Below are 16,602 nucleotides of genomic sequence, written 5' to 3'. Positions count from 1 at the left end.
GCGGGACGATGGTCTCGATGAGTGGGACGTGGGAGGTTTCAGGAAGTTCTCCCGCCCTCGTGATGGATTCTGCGTTGGTGGGCGCGAGTGGTGCGATCTTTCCCGAGGCGGATGGTTCTCGTGCTCTGGCGGGCGAGAGTGGTGTTCTCTGCCCCGTGGAGGACGGTTGTCGCGTTCACTTGGACGAGTCCGCCTCGATGGAGACGAAGCCCGTCCTGGTCTGCGTTGGCTTCGCGTTTTTGGTTCAGATGTTGTCTCTGATAACCTTGTTTTCGTTCTTGATGTAGGTCCTGATGTAGTTCTCAAAGGTTTGGGCCGTGCCGGAGATCTTGCGCCCTTGGTCCGGGACGAGGAAAAAAGAGGCATTTTGGACGGGTCAGCTTTTCTGCGTCGCAAGAGTAAAGTGATGGAAGTCGATCTTCCAGATCCACAAGAGGCACTGTGATAATATAGCACTGTTGTATGTAGCTGACAAATGGAGATTGTTTCAGTGCTGCCTGCGGAGTGAGTAAGAGGCTGTGGTCCAGTCTTCTGATCATCCACGCCTCCACTGATTTACGACGCCTCATGCCCATGGTTTTCGCCCCCAGCCACTAGCAAAGCAGGTATTCAGGTGGTACAAAGGGCTTGGCGAGCATTGTCAGGTAAGAAACGCGAAAGAGCGAACTCTCACACATCATTGCTCTGGGCTCCCGCAAAATTGCTGCAGCCTTACGGAGGGTGACTTGGGCTCGAGTATCTGTCGTGTGCCATCCGCAGGCCAATAGGACTGCAGGAAGAATTGGATAGCTGAGGGTACTACCGAAACCGGTAAGGCGGGTTGATCAAAGCGGATTGTGGCGGCTGACGACTGCATACATCTCTCAACCAGGCTGACCACCACATGACGTAGGTGGTTCTGACTCACTGACAACTCAGTACTTCTTTTTCGAGCCACGGAGACTTCCGCTCGCGTAAACAAGTTCTGTTCCTGGAGGTTATACATGAGCCTACCTCCCGATCGAAAGACCCCTGTCCAGTCTTGATGTTTTGTTGGTGTTGATCCCATCACTAAAAAGACCCTGAGCGGGTGGTCCCGTCGATCTTGCCACCGTCTGGGGGTCATGCTCGCCACGGTGTTGACGATGCACACAGCCCGGTCATCTTTCTCTCGATCTACAGCCTCACAAACACCGGCATCGACTCGATCGGCGTCTCCACCGCCGCCGTCGTCCCACCCTCAAACGTAGCCTCCCCCTCAAACGCCCTCCAGCTCGCGCCCTTCGGAAAGTACACCTCCCTCGTCCGCGCGCCCGGATACAGCACCGGCGCAACGAGGTACTTGGCGCCGAACAGGTACTGATCCTCGACCTCCCACGCCCTCTTATCGTCGGGGAACTCATAAAAGCAGGTGCGCATGACCGGATCGCCAGTCTCGTGCGCCTCGCGCATCAATGCCCTGGTGTACGGCCTCAAGCCCTCCCTGACGTCCATCCACCTCCTGCAGATGCGCTCGACGCGCTCGCCGTACGACCAGACCTCGTTGGGCGCGCCGCTCCTGCACGCGGCGCCGCCCGAGTCGCCGCGCTGCGGCTGGCGCGGCTCGCGGTCGCCGTGCAGGCGCATGACGGGGCAGAAGGCCGCCCACTGGAACCAGCGGACGAACAGCTCGCGGAAGCCGGCGTCGGCCGCGTCGCCGCCGTGGAAGCCGCCAATGTCCGTCGTCCACCACGGGATGCCCGCGAGCCCCGTGTTCAGGCCGGCCGCCAGCTGCGCGCGGAAGACGGGCCACGACGACGCGATGTCGCCGCTCCACACGAGGGCGCCGTATCGCTGCGACGACGCCCAGGCGCAGCGCGCGAGGTTGACGACGTTGGCTTGGCCGGCGGCGGTTTGGCCGTCGTGGAAGGCGCGGGCGTAGTGGAGGGGGTAGAGGTTGCCGATTTGGAGGTTGGGGCCGAGGTGGTAGCGGTAGTTGTCGAAGTCGTACGCGGTGTATTCTGGGAGAGGGACCGGGTCAGCAGGGAGCCGCCGGTGATGAAGTGGAGCAGAAAGCGTTGTATGTGCGGTGAGGTGAAACGTGTGGAGGAATGTAGACTTACCGGGCTCAGCCTCATCGATCCAGAAGACACGGACTCCTTTGTCCCAGTAGTTCTTCTTCACCTTCTCCCATACGTACTGCCGAGCGCCAGGATTGGTGAAGTCCGCATGAACCGTGTCGCCCATGAAGTCCATGGCCGTCCTGACTCCACGATCCGTGCGGATGAGATAGCCGCGCTCGACCATCTCCTCATAATTCTCCGACAACTTATCCACCGTCGGCCAAATCGACACCATCAGCTCGATCTTCAGCTCCTTCAGCTCCTCGATCATCGCATCCGGATCGGGCCAATACGTCGGATCGAACTTCCACTCGCCCTGCTTCGGCCAGTGGAAGAAATCCACCACGATCAGATCAATCGGCAACTCCCTCCTGCGGTACTCCCTCGCGACCTCGAGCAGCTCCTCCTGCGTCTGGTACCTGAGCTTGCACTGCCAGAACCCGAGCCCGAACTCGGGCATCATCGGCACCTTGCCCGTCACGCCCGCGTACGCGCGCTCCAGCTCCCTCGGGCCCTCATCTCCCGCGACGACCCAGTAATCCAGCGCCTTCGTCGCCGCCGCCTCGAAAGACATGACGTTCTTCCCAAACACCGCACGGCCGACGGCCGGGTTGTTCCACAGCAGCCCGTAGCCGACGCTCGACAGCGCGAACGGCACGCTGGCCTGCGAGTTGCGCTGCGCCAGCTCGAGGTCCGCGCCCTTGAGGTCGAGGCACGGCTGCTGGTACTGGCCCATGCCGTAGATGCGCTCGCGCGGGTCCGCCGGCTCGAAGCGCGCGGCGAGCCGGAACGCGTCGCTGCCAGGGATCGGCCGGAACTCGCGCGCTTCGATCTCCAGCGCGCTGCACTTGGGGTCCGTCACGTCGGCGCGGTTGCGTGCGTATTCTTCCAGTAGCAGCGCGCCCGTGTGGGCGTTGCGCATGGTGAGCTTGCCGCGCGGCGTGAGCGAGGCTTGGATCTTGCCGTTGGTGATGGTCGCGCCGCCGCCGCCGCCGCCGCCGGTGGCCGTCTTCTTGTGGATGGAGATGGTTGGGCGGGCGGGGAGAGGTGGCGGCGGGATGTCCAGGGCCCAGTTCTCCGTGGGCATCTGGTGGTTCTTGGTGGCGCGGACGCGCAGGGCGTTGGGCCCCCATGGCTCGATCCAGAGCTTTTCGGCATCGTAGTTGAAGATGAGCTTGTCGCCTTCTTGGGCGAACATGTTGAACACTTCAATGCTACGGGATTAGGTTTCCAACCAGTTAAGGGAGGCTGTCGGAGAAGGGAAAAGACGTGTCTGAAGTAACGAGTTCAAGCCACAAATAATCAATTTGGTGCTGAGAGCGTGATAGGTCCGCTTGGTAGAGCAGTTCCTGGAGAGCACAAGATCAATGTACCGGTGAAATGGAAGGTATACCGTCTGGAGATGTATACCCCGCGGTCAAGTCAGCCCACCGCGTCGGATGCTGTGATACCATGCAGCAAGTACCTCCGGTGGGCTGGCTTGCTGCATCTCGGGCGAATGTTGTGCGAGAGCCAAGCGTAACCCCGCGATGCATCAACTCCCTGCCCCACATGTTCCAACATTCTTCACGACATTATGATTTTCCTAGCCGCCATGCTTCTGGGCCACGCTGATGATTCTTGAAAATTCCAGGCAGCTATTGCGATCAATGCTGGTATGTAAATCCGATGAAAGGGGGGAACAATATAGTGTTAAACTTTTGCGGGCCTCATCCAGGATGACAAGAGTGTTCCCAGGTAGGTAGGTTGCAAGCCTATGATGCTGAAGATGAATGTTTTCCTCTCCGTCAATCGCCTTACGCTTTGGCCTGAAGCTCCTTTCAGCATCTCTCTCGCCGTCATTATACTTATGCTCCATCCTCGCCTTCCACACCCCCCTTCTGCTTCCATGCGGCCGCCTTCGCCAACAGCTTCGACAGCTTGGCCTCGCCCTCCGTATCCGCCGGGAAGACGTAATCCATGTACTCTTCGAACTCCATGCCGCCATCCGCCGTGTCGAGCCTCCTCCTCTTCTTGACGCGCTTGGGCATCTGCTTCTCGACCTTGTCCAGGTCCTCGGCCGATCCGTGAGTCTGCTCGAAAGATCTCCATGCGTTGAGGAGCGCGACACGCTGAACCGTTGTTAGTTGCTCATGGTCTTCCTGTGCGGTCGGGAAATTGCCGAATGCACTTACCTCTTCCTTGAGCTCCTTTTCTTTCATGCTCTTGTAGGCGCGCTCGAACACGCTTCTGGCGCGCCTCTTCGCCTCCTCGCTGATCGGGCGCTCTTCGTCCTCTTCCTCCTCCTCGCCCTCCTCGGGCACGTTGATCTCGAAGTGCGCGTAGCTGATCCAGACCTTGACGTGATCCGTTTTCGCCAGAAGGCGCTCGTACAGCGTCCTGGTGTGGTCGTACTCGCCCTCTTCCTCCTCGAAATCGATGTACGACTTCCATACCAGCTCCGGCATATCCAGCGTATCCTGCTGAACGGCCAGCTCGAATATGGCGCGTGCGCGGTCCAGGTCGTCCAGACCACGCTCGAGCTCGCTGAACTTGATCCATGCTTGTGAATTGCTGGGGTTCCACTCGATGTGTTTCTCGTAAAGAGTCCGGCAACGGCTGAACTCGAAGAGCTTGAGCTCGAGCTCGATGTAGCCTTTGAACAGCTTGTCCTTCGGACACATTCCAATTGCTTGGCCCAGCGTTTTCCTCGCTGCCGCCAAGTTCATGTGCCTGACCTCGAACTGCGCCTTGAGCAACCAGACCTTTGCGAATGTGAATTTCTTGTGCGGGATGAGCTTCAAGCATTCGTTGTAAATCTGACGTGCCCGGTCAACATCCTTGGCATCCATCTCTTCCCAGAGCGCATAGAAAATCCACAAGTAAATGTATCGTCGCCAATGACGCTTCTCTTGGGTGGGCGGAATTTGGGCTATCGCGCGCTCGTACGCATCTCGGACGCGCTCGGGATCCCCTGCCGTCTCCTCTAACCGGGCGAGATCGATCCAGTTGTCGTAATTCTTGGGATTTTCCTTGATGGCCTCCTCGTATTGCACCCTGCGTTTGGAAAGAATGACATCTTCAACACCTTCGCGGTCGCCGAATTGTTTCTCAAACTGGGTATAGGCCTTGTGGAGATTCATAGACTTGGACCGCGGCATGCGATCCAAGGCATACTTGTAGATGGCGCGAGCACGCTCAAACTCCTTGAGTCGTGCCTCGAACCGCCCGTACGCCATGAACAGCTTCTCGTCCATGAACTCCTCGCCCAATGTCTCAACCGCCTGTCCAAACACCTCCCGCACAAGGTCACTTGTTCCGTATTCCTCCTCGAACCGGGCCCACTTGATCCAATTGCGCGGCTCCGGATGGACCTGGCAGAAGCGCTCGAAAATGGCACGTGCCCGCTCATATTCATTGTAGCGCTTCTCCAGCTTGATGTACGCGCTCCACGCATTCTCATCCGGCTCCCAGGACATCCAGCGCTCGAAGACCTGACGGGTACCGGGAATGTTCCCCAGAGTCTCCTCCATGTAGACATACTTGTACCACAACTTGTCGATGCGCGGCAGGATGGTGACGGCGCGATCGAGCAAGTTCCTCGCATGGTTGATGTTCCGAGTCTTGACCTCGCAATCGACGTAGCGAACCCACAGCACGATGCTGGTCGAGTCGACGTCCAGCGCGCGCTCGAAGATGGAGCGCGCGCGGCGGAACTCCTTCTGCTCCATCTCCCATTGCGCGTACCGCATCCAGTTGTTCATGTTGAGGCGGTTGCGGCGCACATAGTCCTCGAATTCCTTGCGCTTGCGGCCCTGGAATTCGTGCAGTTCCTCGAGATCGGCGAAGCGCTGCGTGGGCGCTTGGAGGCCGGGCTCCTGGCGGTCGACGGCTTCGCGCAGCAGTTGTTCGGCGCTGATCTGGATGGGCGCCGCCTGCTTGTTCTTGACCCGCGGAGGGCCGCGTGAGGACTCCATGATGGGCGGTGGGGCGGATCTGGAATCTCGATGGTGTTTCGGATGGGGAACCGAGGAGTTTGACGCGGCTTCGCGGATATGGGAGACGCAGGACGCGTCTGGGGCGGGGCGCGGGCGGCGAGGTGAGGAGCTTGTTTTGGCGAGAAAGTTGGAGCTCCAGCCGCGCAGATTCAAGTCGGTGCCTGGAAACGCCGATGGCGCCAAGACTCTGGGTGCGTCAAAGCTCTGGCGCGTTTCCGCAGCTTTGAACTTTCCGCAACTCTCCTCCGTCACGCTCTGGTAATCTTGCCACCAAACTCCCGGAGTTGCTATAACTTCACCAAGCTCAGTGCTGCTACGGGCCTACATCCACCTTTTCCGCATATCGATACCGCAACCATGGCGACGCTTGCGGACGAACTTTTGAACGACTTTGAGGATTCGGGCGATGAAAACGAGGAGCAGCATGACGAGACACCCCAGGACGACGGTGTCGCATCGCTTTTTCCCGCGGATACCCCGGCGCAACAACCCAAGGCTGGTGGCGAAGAAGGAGGCATGGATCTAGACGGGGACGAGGAGGAAGCTGAGGACGATGAAGAGCTCATGGAAGGCGCCGCCGCGAAACAGGCACGCGACGCGCCCGAGGAGGAGGAGGAGGTCAAGGCCAGGGTGGAGAAGATGCAGCTCGGAAACGTCAGCGACGTGCGAAGCGTAGCAGGTTTGATGAAGACGCTGCAGCCTGTGCTCGATGTAAGTCTTCCCCGCAACCCCAGGTTTTATATATCGTTTACATCCTTCGAAGCCACAGCCCTGACGATCATCGCCGTCCACAGAAAATTGCACACTACAAGGGACTGCCGCCTGATAAGCAGACGAAGAACATCGGCTCCGTCGAGGATAACCCCGAGTACAAACTGCTCACCCAGTCCAACACCCTCGCCACGCAAATAGACAGCGAGATCATACTCGTGCACAAGTTCATTCGGGACCATTACTCTCTTCGATTCCCAGAGCTCGAGACCCTCGTCACCAATCCCCTGGACTATGCAAAGACGGTTGCCATCATTGGAAATGGTCCCATGGATGCAGAGTCGATCAAGAAGAAGTCGTCGTCCTCGGATAATCCTGTTGGCCAGCCTCTTAACAAGGTTCTCGACGGCCCGTCCATGATGGTTGTTACTGTCGAAACCACGACATCCCAAGGACGCGATCTCACCGAGACCGAGCTCAACACCGTGCTGAAGGCGTGCGAAATGACGCTACAGCTTGACAATGCCAAGAAGGTCCTGACGGAATACGTGCAGTCACGCATGAACATCTTTGCTCCGAATCTGACCGCTCTCATTGGATCTCTCACTGCGGCGCAGCTAATCAATTACGCTGGAGGCATCAAGGGTCTCGCCAAGACGCCCTCTTGCAACATCGCCGTCCTTGGAGCCAAGAGAGCGTCTGGAACAGGGTTTGCTACCAACACCAGCGTCAGGAACCAGGGATTTCTCTACCACTCTGAAATCATCCGCAACATCCCCAACGATCTCAAGAAGCAGGCCATGAGAATTGTCTCGGCCAAGATTGTGCTTGCAGCGAGAGTGGACAGCATCCACAGCAGCCCAGATGGGTCCACTGGCGAGTCATTGAAACAGCAGTGTCTGGATCGCCTGGACAAACTCACCGAGCCGCCGCCAAACAAGGGCATCCGGGCCCTGCCTGTGCCGGACGACAAGCCGTCGCGGAAACGTGGTGGTCGACGAGTGCGCAAGGCCAAGGAGGCATACGCCATGACGGAGCTGCGCAAGGCACAGAACCGCATGGCGTTTGGCAAGGAGGAGGCTGAGGCCGGTTACGGAACGGGTGATGGCACGAAGGGTCTGGGCATGATAGGCCAAGGCAACGACGGGCGCATCCGCGCTACTCAGATCGACCAGCGCACCAAGGCCAAGCTGAGCAAGAAGAATCCCGGCTGGGGCGGAGCGACGCCGGTGAGCGGCATGGCATCTACCATGCGCGGTTCCGGTACCGCAGGCAACGCCAGCGTGTTGAAGGGTCACGGCTTGAGATCTTCGGGAGTTGGTACCGCGGGTACGGCATCGACCATTGCGTTCACTCCGGTTCAGGGTCTTGAGCTTGTCGATCCCAAGGTTCGCGAGGAGGTGAACCGCAAGAGAAAGGCGGACGAGGACAGATGGTTCGGCGGTGGCACTTTCACCCAGATCGGAGGCGCGAAGACCGAGACGGGTGGCAAGAAGGATGCGGATGGCTTCAAGGTGCCAAGTCTGCCTATGAAGAAGCCGAAGCAGTAGGGATAACTATGGCTGCAAATCACGAAGTCCTTTCATGGGGCGGACATGTTGGGGGCGTTTGGCGAAGTGGGCATATTTCTAGGCGTTTGTCTGCCAGACTGCAGGTTTGCTGAGGCTCTAATATGGTATTACATAGAGAGAAATTCTAGGCTCCACAAGTGAGGCTTCCAGGAAGCACAGGTCTAGCTCCAAACGGAAAAGATGTCCAAATGATTTGATGGTGAGCTATAATTGACGGCTCGCCCATCCACCGAGTGAGAGCAGTTTCGAGAACACCAGGCAGCACCTTCCGACTGGGACGACCCGTGACCCAAAGAGCACCCGTGCAGACAGCGGGGCAGTAGGTATATAACGCGCGGTGCACCCCCGAACGCAGTGCTGCCGGAACAACGATTTGCGGGGAAAGCTTTGAACCGACCAATCGAAGCGACACCTCCAAGCCCAGCCGTCCTGCACGTCACCGCGCGCAGCAGCAGCTGCCGCCGCCGCCGAACCCGAACCCGCCGTACTAGCAGCAGCCGCGGGCAGCTCCAACCCGACCATGAACCACGGCGCCATCGCTCCCGCTCCGTCCTCCACAACCGCAGCTTCCACCACCCACGCCGCCAACAACAGCACGAGCAAGCACGACGACGACACCGCAACCCTGGCGGACGACGCAGAAGCCTCGACCCGCCGCCCAGCTAAGCGCAGCAAGACGTCTTCAACACAGTCGCCCGTCATGTCAGGTACGTGCCGTCGCCCATCTTCATCACCCCGCCATCCATCCATCCATTCATACATCCACGCATCCATACAAATCACACATACATTCATCTCCACATATTCATTTCCCGCGTTCGCACACCGTTCACAACGTCCCCCGCTCCGCCCCCTCCCCGGCGCGAGCAAGCAAGCAAGCAAGATGTGGCACAGGGTGCAGCCGTGCAGGTGCAGACAGCATTGGTATTCAGTCGCGGCGCTCGCAGCAGCCGCGCTCGCCGCAGCAGCAGTGACAGCAGCAAGCAAGTAAACGCTGGGGCACCGGGGACCAACCAACCAACCCCACCTCCACCAAACCACACCACACCACACCACCACCATCTTCCCTCCCGAAAACCTCCACCGCTAACCAATCCCCGGCTCTCACACAGACGCCGACGGCGACTCTACAATGCACTCGTCCCCGGCCTCCGCCGCCGCCGCCAACTCCGACGACGACCTCTTCCCGGACGAGGCAGCGGGCCCCGCCCCCACCACCATCCCCACGGCCTTGAACGACAACAACAGCGGCGGCGTCGCCCTCCCGCCCTCGACACCAACGACGTCAGCATCGGCACTCGCGCACGCCGCGGAACTCTCGCCGCCGTCGTCGCAGGGCGGGCCCGGGACCAGCGGCGGCAACAGCAACAACGCCGCTGCCGCAGCCCGCGCCGCGTCCAGCGCCGTCGCGGATGCCGTGATTAATGAGAACGGGAAGAGGGTGTTGCCGACATTCGGCGGGGGTGGTGCGGGAGGAAGCAGTAGCAGCGGCGGCGCGAACACGACAGGCTTCGGCGCGGCGGCGGCGGCGGTGGCGGCGGCGCACGGAAGCAGCAGCGGCGGCAGCAGTCACAGCGGTCGCGGCGGCGGCGATGCGTCGCTGGAGGGGATGTTGGTGGATGGCGCTAGCGGCGGGTCGTCGCACCACCACGGCGGCGGGGGCGGGGGCAGGAGGGGGAATCTGCAGCAGCCGGGGGTGCATGCGGCGAGCGGGTACCGGTGGGAGCGCGAGGCGGACGCGCCCGGGTACGCGTGGAAGAACAAGAAGGCGGCCGAGGAGTGGCTGAAGGCCGAGGAGGGGCTGGTGGATCGCGAGAGGATGGTGAGGGGCAGGTATGGCGATCCGCTCGCGAGGCCGCCGCCGCTGGGTTGAGAGACGGACAGACTGAGAGAGAGAGAGAGAGGTTGCTTGCCTGTCTGCCTGCCTTCCTCCTTCCTCCTTCCTCCTTCCTCCTTCCTCCTTCCTCCTCATCTCCTTCGTTTCAAAACGGGACACACCACACGGGAATGATGTGATGATATGCGACAACGAGGCGAAAAAGAAAAAAAGAAAAAGAAAACGGACTGCTGGGTTTTAGAGCAAGGAAAAGGGGAAGGGAAATGGGTGAGGTTTTATGATGATAGCGTTAGGGGCCGGGGCGGCCTGACTGACTGACTGACTGACTGACCGGTCCTTTTTGCATACATTGCCGGCGAATGGCGAGGGTTGGGATACAGAGTCGTAAGCAAGCACATTCATGCTCGGATGCGGCGAAAGGCCGCACACAAGATACAAATCTTCAAAACACCACAGTCGTGGCTCTCTCATGTTCGTCTTTCATTCGTGCCAGATCGAGTGTGAGCATGGCTTTGTCCGTTGAGACAAGCATCCCGCCTCGAAAGATTATGCCTGGGTAAAAAAAAAAAAAGTGTGCATGTACCCGACCCCGAAAGCGCCGCGTACCTATGTCCATAGGACGAGTAAAAGAAAAAAAAAGGAGAAAGAAAAGCCAAGGCAGCAAGCAAGCAAGCAAGCCCACGCATACCATGACATGCCCCCCATCCCTAAGAAAACGCCAATACCCATGCCTCCTCCGTGATGTGATTGATCACCACAAACCATCTAACAACAACCACAACCCCCCTCCCTCCGTTCCCCCCATCATCCCCATCCCCGTTCGCATATGTGACCCTAATCGCTCTCCTCCCCATCCAACGCCTCGTCCTCGTCCTCCCTCGCCGCCTTCTCCTCCAACAAATCCTCCTGCTCCCCCTTTCCACCCTCGCCCTCCTCGTCCTCCTCGTCTTCTTCTTCCTCCTCCTCGTCCTCCTCCTCGTCCTCCGGCTCCTCTTCCTCGTCTTCCTCTTCTTCGCCCTCGTCCTCGTCCATGTCGTGATCGCCGCCATTCACATCCGCATCCACCCGCGCCTTCTTCGCCACCGGCTCGCCGTTCGCGTCGAGCGCGGGCTGGTGGCCGCCATTGGCGGACGCGGCGCTGCCACCGGCGGCCAAGATGGCGGGGGTGGGGTTGTTATTGTTGTTGTTGTTTCCGGCTGCTGCTAGCGAGAGGGCGCTGGTGTCGTCGTCGTGGTCGGGGTTGCCGGCGCCGGCGGCGGCGGTGCTACCGCCTTCGGCGGCGCGCTTCTCGTCCTTGACGCGGCGGCGGTACGTGTTGCGCTTCGTGCATTGGATTTCTTGGTATTCTGTTGGGTTTTGCGCGTTCGTTAGAGCTGGGGAAGGAGAAGGAGACGGGGGGTGTGTGTGCTGGCTGGGAAAGGCTGGGGGGGGGCGGTGGGTGCAGATGGGCGGAGGGATTGTAGAGGGAGAGAGAGGGGGGAGAACGTACTGTTCAGCTCGTTGTTGGTGCGGTCGATGAACATGTCGAACTCGAGCTCCTTGAGCGCGTCCAGCACGTCTTTGGGCTGGATGGTCTTCTTGTTCTGGCGGGCGGCGATGTCGCTGGCACTGTGGAGGGGGCGCGGTGGTCAGCGGGGGAGTACGGGAGGGTTGTCGCGGTGTTATCGGGCGCGATGGGGCGGAGGGTGTCGGAGACGTACTGGGCGGTAAGGTAGTTCACGAAGACGGTTGCGCTCTTGGAGACGGCGGATTGAGCGACGCTTTGGACGTTGAAGTTCGGGGGAAGCGCGCCTTTGGCCAGGCGGTTGACCATGGTCTTGGGGAGATTGAGATCCTGCGGCGCGTCAGAAGCTGCAGGCGGGACAGAAGCAAGGCGGCCAAGGGTAGGCGAACCTCGACGCTGAGGCCAGTGTCCTCGTCGGCGGCCGAGGCGGTGCTCTTGCGCGCGGGCATTTTGTTTGTGGGATGGAGCTCGAATTGGCTGACGGTGAGGCGAGATTTGCGCGGGAGCTGAGGGGGTGGAGCCGGGCGTGTCGTGTGGTGGAGGGACGGCGTGGAAAAAGGCAGCGCAGGGCGGTGTCGTGGTGGGGAAGAGCTCGAGGTGGGTGAAGATCAGAAATGCGCGCGCTGGTGACGCGCCAGGGCTCGCGACACATGTGGGCCGTGCACAACCGACTACTTAACACCCATCGACGTCCGGCCGTTGGATTCAACTACACACATAAAGGGGTGCAATGTCTTTGCAACCCAGAGGTGGGAAGGCTCACATCTTTCGTCACCTACATGGTGGGTGGCAGAAGAATTGAGCCCGCCCGCTATTACTTATATTGAATCCAATCTCTGGGCGCATCTGCGCTCATTCGATCGAGGCTTCCATCTACGTCCAGAGATTGGGTTCAATTGCCCATGCACGAAGAATGGCAGCGTCGTCGGTGGCTCCTACCTTCTCAAGTCTTCTCGGCTTCCCTCTCCCCCGGTCCCGCTCCAAACTCTTCCCACCCCGTCCCCTCCCAACTCTTCCCACTCCGTCCCCACTCACCGCTGCATTCATATCGCCTGGCAAGGATTTTTCAAACATGCTTTCCATCATTGGCGCCGGTACCCCTCACAGTGGCATGTCCAGTGGCATGTCCAGCGCTGGCCTCGGTACCCCTCGCAGTGGCAGGGCTACTGGCATGGCTACTCCTCGCACTCCTCGCACTCCTCGCACTCCTCGCACTCCTCGCACTCCTCGCACTCCCCGCGCTGGCCTCGGTACCCCTCGCAGTGGCAGGGCTACTGGCATGCCTACTCCTCGCACTCCCCGCGCTGGCCTCGGTACCCCTCGCAGTGGTAGGGCTACTAGCATGCCTACTCCTCGCACTCCCCGCGCTGGCCTCGCTACCCCTCGCAGTGGCAGGGCTACTAGCATGCCTACTCCTCGCACTTCTCGCACTGACTTGGCTACGCTTTACGAGGCTAATCATCGCACTGGCATGGCTACTCCTCGCACTCCCCGCGCTGGCCTCGCTACCCCTCGCAGTGGCAGGGCTACTGGCATGCCCACTCCTCGCACTGGCTTGGCTACGCTTTACGAGGCTAATCATCGCACTGGCATGCCTACTCCTCGCACTTCTCGCACTGGCTTGGCTACGCTTTACGAGGCTACTCCTCCGTTCCTTCAAGTCACACCTAGCATGACTGCGACTCCGTTTATTCCTACAAACAATCCTCGCCGACATGAAGCTGTGCGCATCATCATCAGCGGGCATAAGCGCCCGTACAGTTCCGGCGACACGATCAGAGGGCGTGTTAAAACGTCCATTCCGCTTGAACTAATCGAATCCGTCGAGGCATCCTTCATCGGCACCACGAAGACCGAAACCTTTCCCTGGAAGCGCAAACCCAGCGCATTCGCACCGAAGCGTCTTTCCCTCGACATGCACTACCAACTGATCGACTTCAAGGAGTCACTTATTGCACGTCAGGTGAAGGGTCCGGTTGCATCGTGGCCGTTTAAGTTCAGAGTCCCTCTTTTCACCGATACTGTCGGAAGGCACGGCCCCCGACGAACCTCTCGTAAGTTTGCCATTCAGCGCCATTGGCTTCCTCCTACCGTTTTCCACCAAAGCTCCGATGGCAATACGGCCCGGGTCGACTATGGCATCTCCGTCTGTGTGACCTGTACGGACCGGAAGGTGTACGAACAGCGGAAGGTCGTGAAAATCGACCAATGGAAGGAGCAGCAAGCGTTCCAACCTGCAACGCGTCACGACCTAAGCCGAGTGTTTGACCATGCGTCGAGGATTTTCATACCGAAAACAATCATTCCAGGCCGGCAGTTCCCCATCACAATCCTCCTGACGCCCAAGAAAGCCTCAACTCCCGAGGTTGAACTCAGAAAACTCGAGGTGATCATCAAGGAGAAGACTAAAGGACTCTTCCGCCCCCCTGTTATCTGGCTGGGATGCCCATTCCCCCTCGGCAAGGAAGTAGTGCACTTGGAGACAACTGGTCCAACCAGTCTGGAGAAGGAAGGGACTGCATCCCTATTTCGGAAACTGTTGACGGTGGAAACCTCCCTCCAGCCCGACGTCAAAACCTTCAACATCTCGAGGACGCATTCAATTTTTGTCCAGGCCTACTTCTACGATGGAAAAAGGCATTCCACATTGCATGTCGAGGGGCCCATCACTGTCATGTCGCAGCGGATCGGGTAGTTTATCACAAATTGAAACCGCCCCTATAAGCAGTTGAAGAAGGTTTCCAAGCGCGAATGTGTCCCGACGCAAATGACCCGCATGTGGTGATTAGTGAGACTGCTAGACCGTTTGAAGTCCCAGGAAGCAGAATACTTCGCGGGGTTCTAGAGGGCAAATGCAAAGAACAAGTTCACGCTCATGGCGAAATCATATTCATTGGTCAACAACAGTTACACCGCATGCTTCGCTGACGCTCAGCCAGCCACACCATGCACTCAGCCAGTCACGTAATGCACTCAGCCTCCATGCTACGTCAGCTTAGAGCCTGATCAGCCGGGCACTATCTATGCGGTCAGCTCCCTTGACTCGAATGCAGGACTTCGCGTCTTCATCCTCACGCTACCAAAGCAAGCAAAATTACCACAAGGCGCCCCCACAGGCCGTCAACATTCTTACCTCATTTGTTTTACAACTTTGAGGCTCCTCACTCTGCTCTCCCGATGGCAGAAGCTTCAAACTCCCCGGAGAGTCATCCTCGTTACACAGTGGGATGGATCGCGCCCCTCCCCATCGAACGCGCAGCGGCAACTGCTCTGTTTGACGAAGAGCACAGCAGACCTGCCGACTTCGGGCAACCCAAGGGAGACCCCAACTCCTACTCTTGGGGCAGAATCGGAGACCATAACGTCGTACTCGCCTCCCTCAAAGCAGGCGTCTACGGCACTACCTCCTCAGCATCCAGCGCAACATCGATGTTGCGATCCTTCCCAGACATACGATTCGGCCTTCTCGTTGGAATCGGCGGTGCTATTCCTGACAATGGGCACGATATCCGGCTCGGTGATGTTGTTGTCAGCCAGCCGAGCGGCAGCACAGGAGGTGTCATCCAGTACGACCTTTTGAAGGCCAGGTCAGGCGGGGACCGTGAGCGCAAAGATTTCCTCAACTCCCCACCTGAGGTCCTTCTCCATGCCCTATCAAGTCTACAGGCCCAGCATGAGTTAGAGCGTTCTCGGGTGAGCGAGTACTTGCAGGAGATGGAGAAGCGCAATCCATTCATGTTCAAGTCCCGCCCCAACAATCCCGGATACAGATATCCTGGCCAATCAAAGGACCGACTGTTCTTGCCGAACTATGAGCACCAAGGTGGACCTGATTGCCGTGGCTGCACAAGCGAGCAGGAAGTCGAGCGAGACCGAAGGGAAGATGGAGATCCTGTTATCCACTACGGGGTGATTGCGTCCGGAAACACCTTGGTCAAGGATGCTTCAGCACGGGAGGAACTTCTTCGACACATTCCAGCTGACTGCCTATGTTACGAGATGGAGGCCGCCGGCCTCATGAATAGCTTCCCTTGCATTGTCATCCGCGGGATCTCCGATTATTCAGACTCTCACAAGAATGATCATTGGCGGCGCTATGCAGCAGCAACTGCGGCGGCATTTGCTAAGGAGTTGCTTGGATATGTCTCCGCCGACAGCGTTCACCGCGAAGAGAGAGCCATCGTTGCTTTGGATAAGAAGAGTTAGTTCATGCTTAGCTTAGCAAATGAGGACTCGCTGACAAACTGTTAATTGCTCCAGTCTCAACCCTTCAGGGTACCATGACAGATGTTAAAGAAGTTGTAGTCGGTTCTCAAAAGCAAAGGGAAATCGATGAAATTTCCGCATGGCTCTGTCCCGCAGACGCAAAGACCAGCCACGCCAGAGCCAAGAACAAACGTGCAGATGGTTCATGTACTTGGTTCCTACATGGACAGGCCTTTGAAAGATGGAAGAGAAGCCCTGGAACTTTTCTGTGGCTCCATGGAATCGTTGGATGCGGCAAGACAGTGCTCAGCTCCGCCATCATTGAAAGTCTACGGACAGCCGAAAATCACGACACTCACTGTGTGGTTCTCTATTTCTACTTCGACTTCAACTCTTCTTCATGGAACTGTCTTGATGGGATGGCTAGGACTCTTCTCTGTCAAATGCTTTCTGCAAAATCGGGGGTACCAGAGAGTTTACGGGGCCGCTTTGAGTCCTGTCGGAGCCAATCGAAGCATCCTGAAACGCAAGACTTACTTCAGGACCTCTACTCAATGGTCAGTCCCGAAGACGACGTCAAAATAGTCTTAGACGGGCTAGATGAAGTCAAAGAGGAGGACCGTGAAGCCATCTTATCCTGGATCGAGCAGATTTCCTCTCAACAGAAGCACCGCATCAGTCTCATTGTTCTCAGCCGCCATGAGCAGGGTTTCCA

At 58.6% G+C, this 16,602-nt stretch overlaps 7 protein-coding genes across 7 annotated transcripts; 4 read left to right on the top strand and 3 right to left on the bottom strand.

Moving 5' to 3' along the window:
• Positions 1 to 1,155: 1,155 nt before the first annotated feature.
• SLS55_004969 (uncharacterized protein) lies at positions 1,156 to 3,279 on the bottom strand (the record flags this gene model as incomplete). Its single annotated transcript, XM_066776420.1, has 2 exons — positions 1,156 to 1,979; positions 2,082 to 3,279. 2 exons carry the CDS (start codon positions 3,277 to 3,279, stop codon positions 1,156 to 1,158), a joined length of 2,022 nt encoding a protein of 673 aa, XP_066634301.1.
• A 649-nt stretch (positions 3,280 to 3,928) lies between these two features.
• CLF1 (NineTeen Complex (NTC) component) lies at positions 3,929 to 6,037 on the bottom strand (the record flags this gene model as incomplete). The annotated part of the gene is made up of 1 exon (XM_066776419.1): positions 3,929 to 6,037. The coding sequence occupies one exon, from the start codon at positions 6,035 to 6,037 to the stop codon at positions 3,929 to 3,931; it is 2,109 nt and encodes a 702-aa protein (XP_066634300.1).
• Positions 6,038 to 6,415: 378 nt separating this feature from the next.
• PRP31 (U4/U6-U5 snRNP complex subunit prp31) lies at positions 6,416 to 8,319 on the top strand (the record flags this gene model as incomplete). The annotated part of the gene is made up of 2 exons (XM_066776418.1): positions 6,416 to 6,769; positions 6,853 to 8,319. The coding sequence occupies 2 exons, from the start codon at positions 6,416 to 6,418 to the stop codon at positions 8,317 to 8,319; spliced, it is 1,821 nt and encodes a 606-aa protein (XP_066634299.1).
• A 1,153-nt stretch (positions 8,320 to 9,472) lies between these two features.
• SLS55_004966 (uncharacterized protein) lies at positions 9,473 to 10,213 on the top strand (the record flags this gene model as incomplete). Its single annotated transcript, XM_066776417.1, has 1 exon — positions 9,473 to 10,213. One exon carries the CDS (start codon positions 9,473 to 9,475, stop codon positions 10,211 to 10,213), a length of 741 nt encoding a protein of 246 aa, XP_066634298.1.
• Positions 10,214 to 11,011: 798 nt separating this feature from the next.
• Positions 11,012 to 12,130, bottom strand: SLS55_004965 (uncharacterized protein; the record flags this gene model as incomplete). The annotated part of the gene is made up of 4 exons (XM_066776416.1): positions 11,012 to 11,523; positions 11,667 to 11,785; positions 11,878 to 12,011; positions 12,071 to 12,130. The coding sequence occupies 4 exons, from the start codon at positions 12,128 to 12,130 to the stop codon at positions 11,012 to 11,014; spliced, it is 825 nt and encodes a 274-aa protein (XP_066634297.1).
• Positions 12,131 to 13,396: 1,266 nt separating this feature from the next.
• On the top strand, positions 13,397 to 14,376 carry SLS55_004964 (uncharacterized protein; the record flags this gene model as incomplete). The annotated part of the gene is made up of 2 exons (XM_066776415.1): positions 13,397 to 13,404; positions 13,443 to 14,376. 2 exons carry the CDS (start codon positions 13,397 to 13,399, stop codon positions 14,374 to 14,376), a joined length of 942 nt encoding a protein of 313 aa, XP_066634296.1.
• A 482-nt stretch (positions 14,377 to 14,858) lies between these two features.
• On the top strand, positions 14,859 to 15,887 carry SLS55_004963 (uncharacterized protein; the record flags this gene model as incomplete). Its single annotated transcript, XM_066776414.1, has 1 exon — positions 14,859 to 15,887. One exon carries the CDS (start codon positions 14,859 to 14,861, stop codon positions 15,885 to 15,887), a length of 1,029 nt encoding a protein of 342 aa, XP_066634295.1.
• Between the last annotated feature and the right edge of the window lie 715 nt (positions 15,888 to 16,602).

The sequence above is a fragment of the Diplodia seriata genome (genome assembly GCF_021436955.1).
Source record: "Diplodia seriata strain FDS-637 chromosome Unknown scaffold_4, whole genome shotgun sequence".
Taxonomy (NCBI): Eukaryota; Fungi; Ascomycota; class Dothideomycetes; order Botryosphaeriales; family Botryosphaeriaceae; genus Diplodia; species Diplodia seriata.
This window is presented reverse-complemented; position numbering and strand designations above follow the sequence as displayed.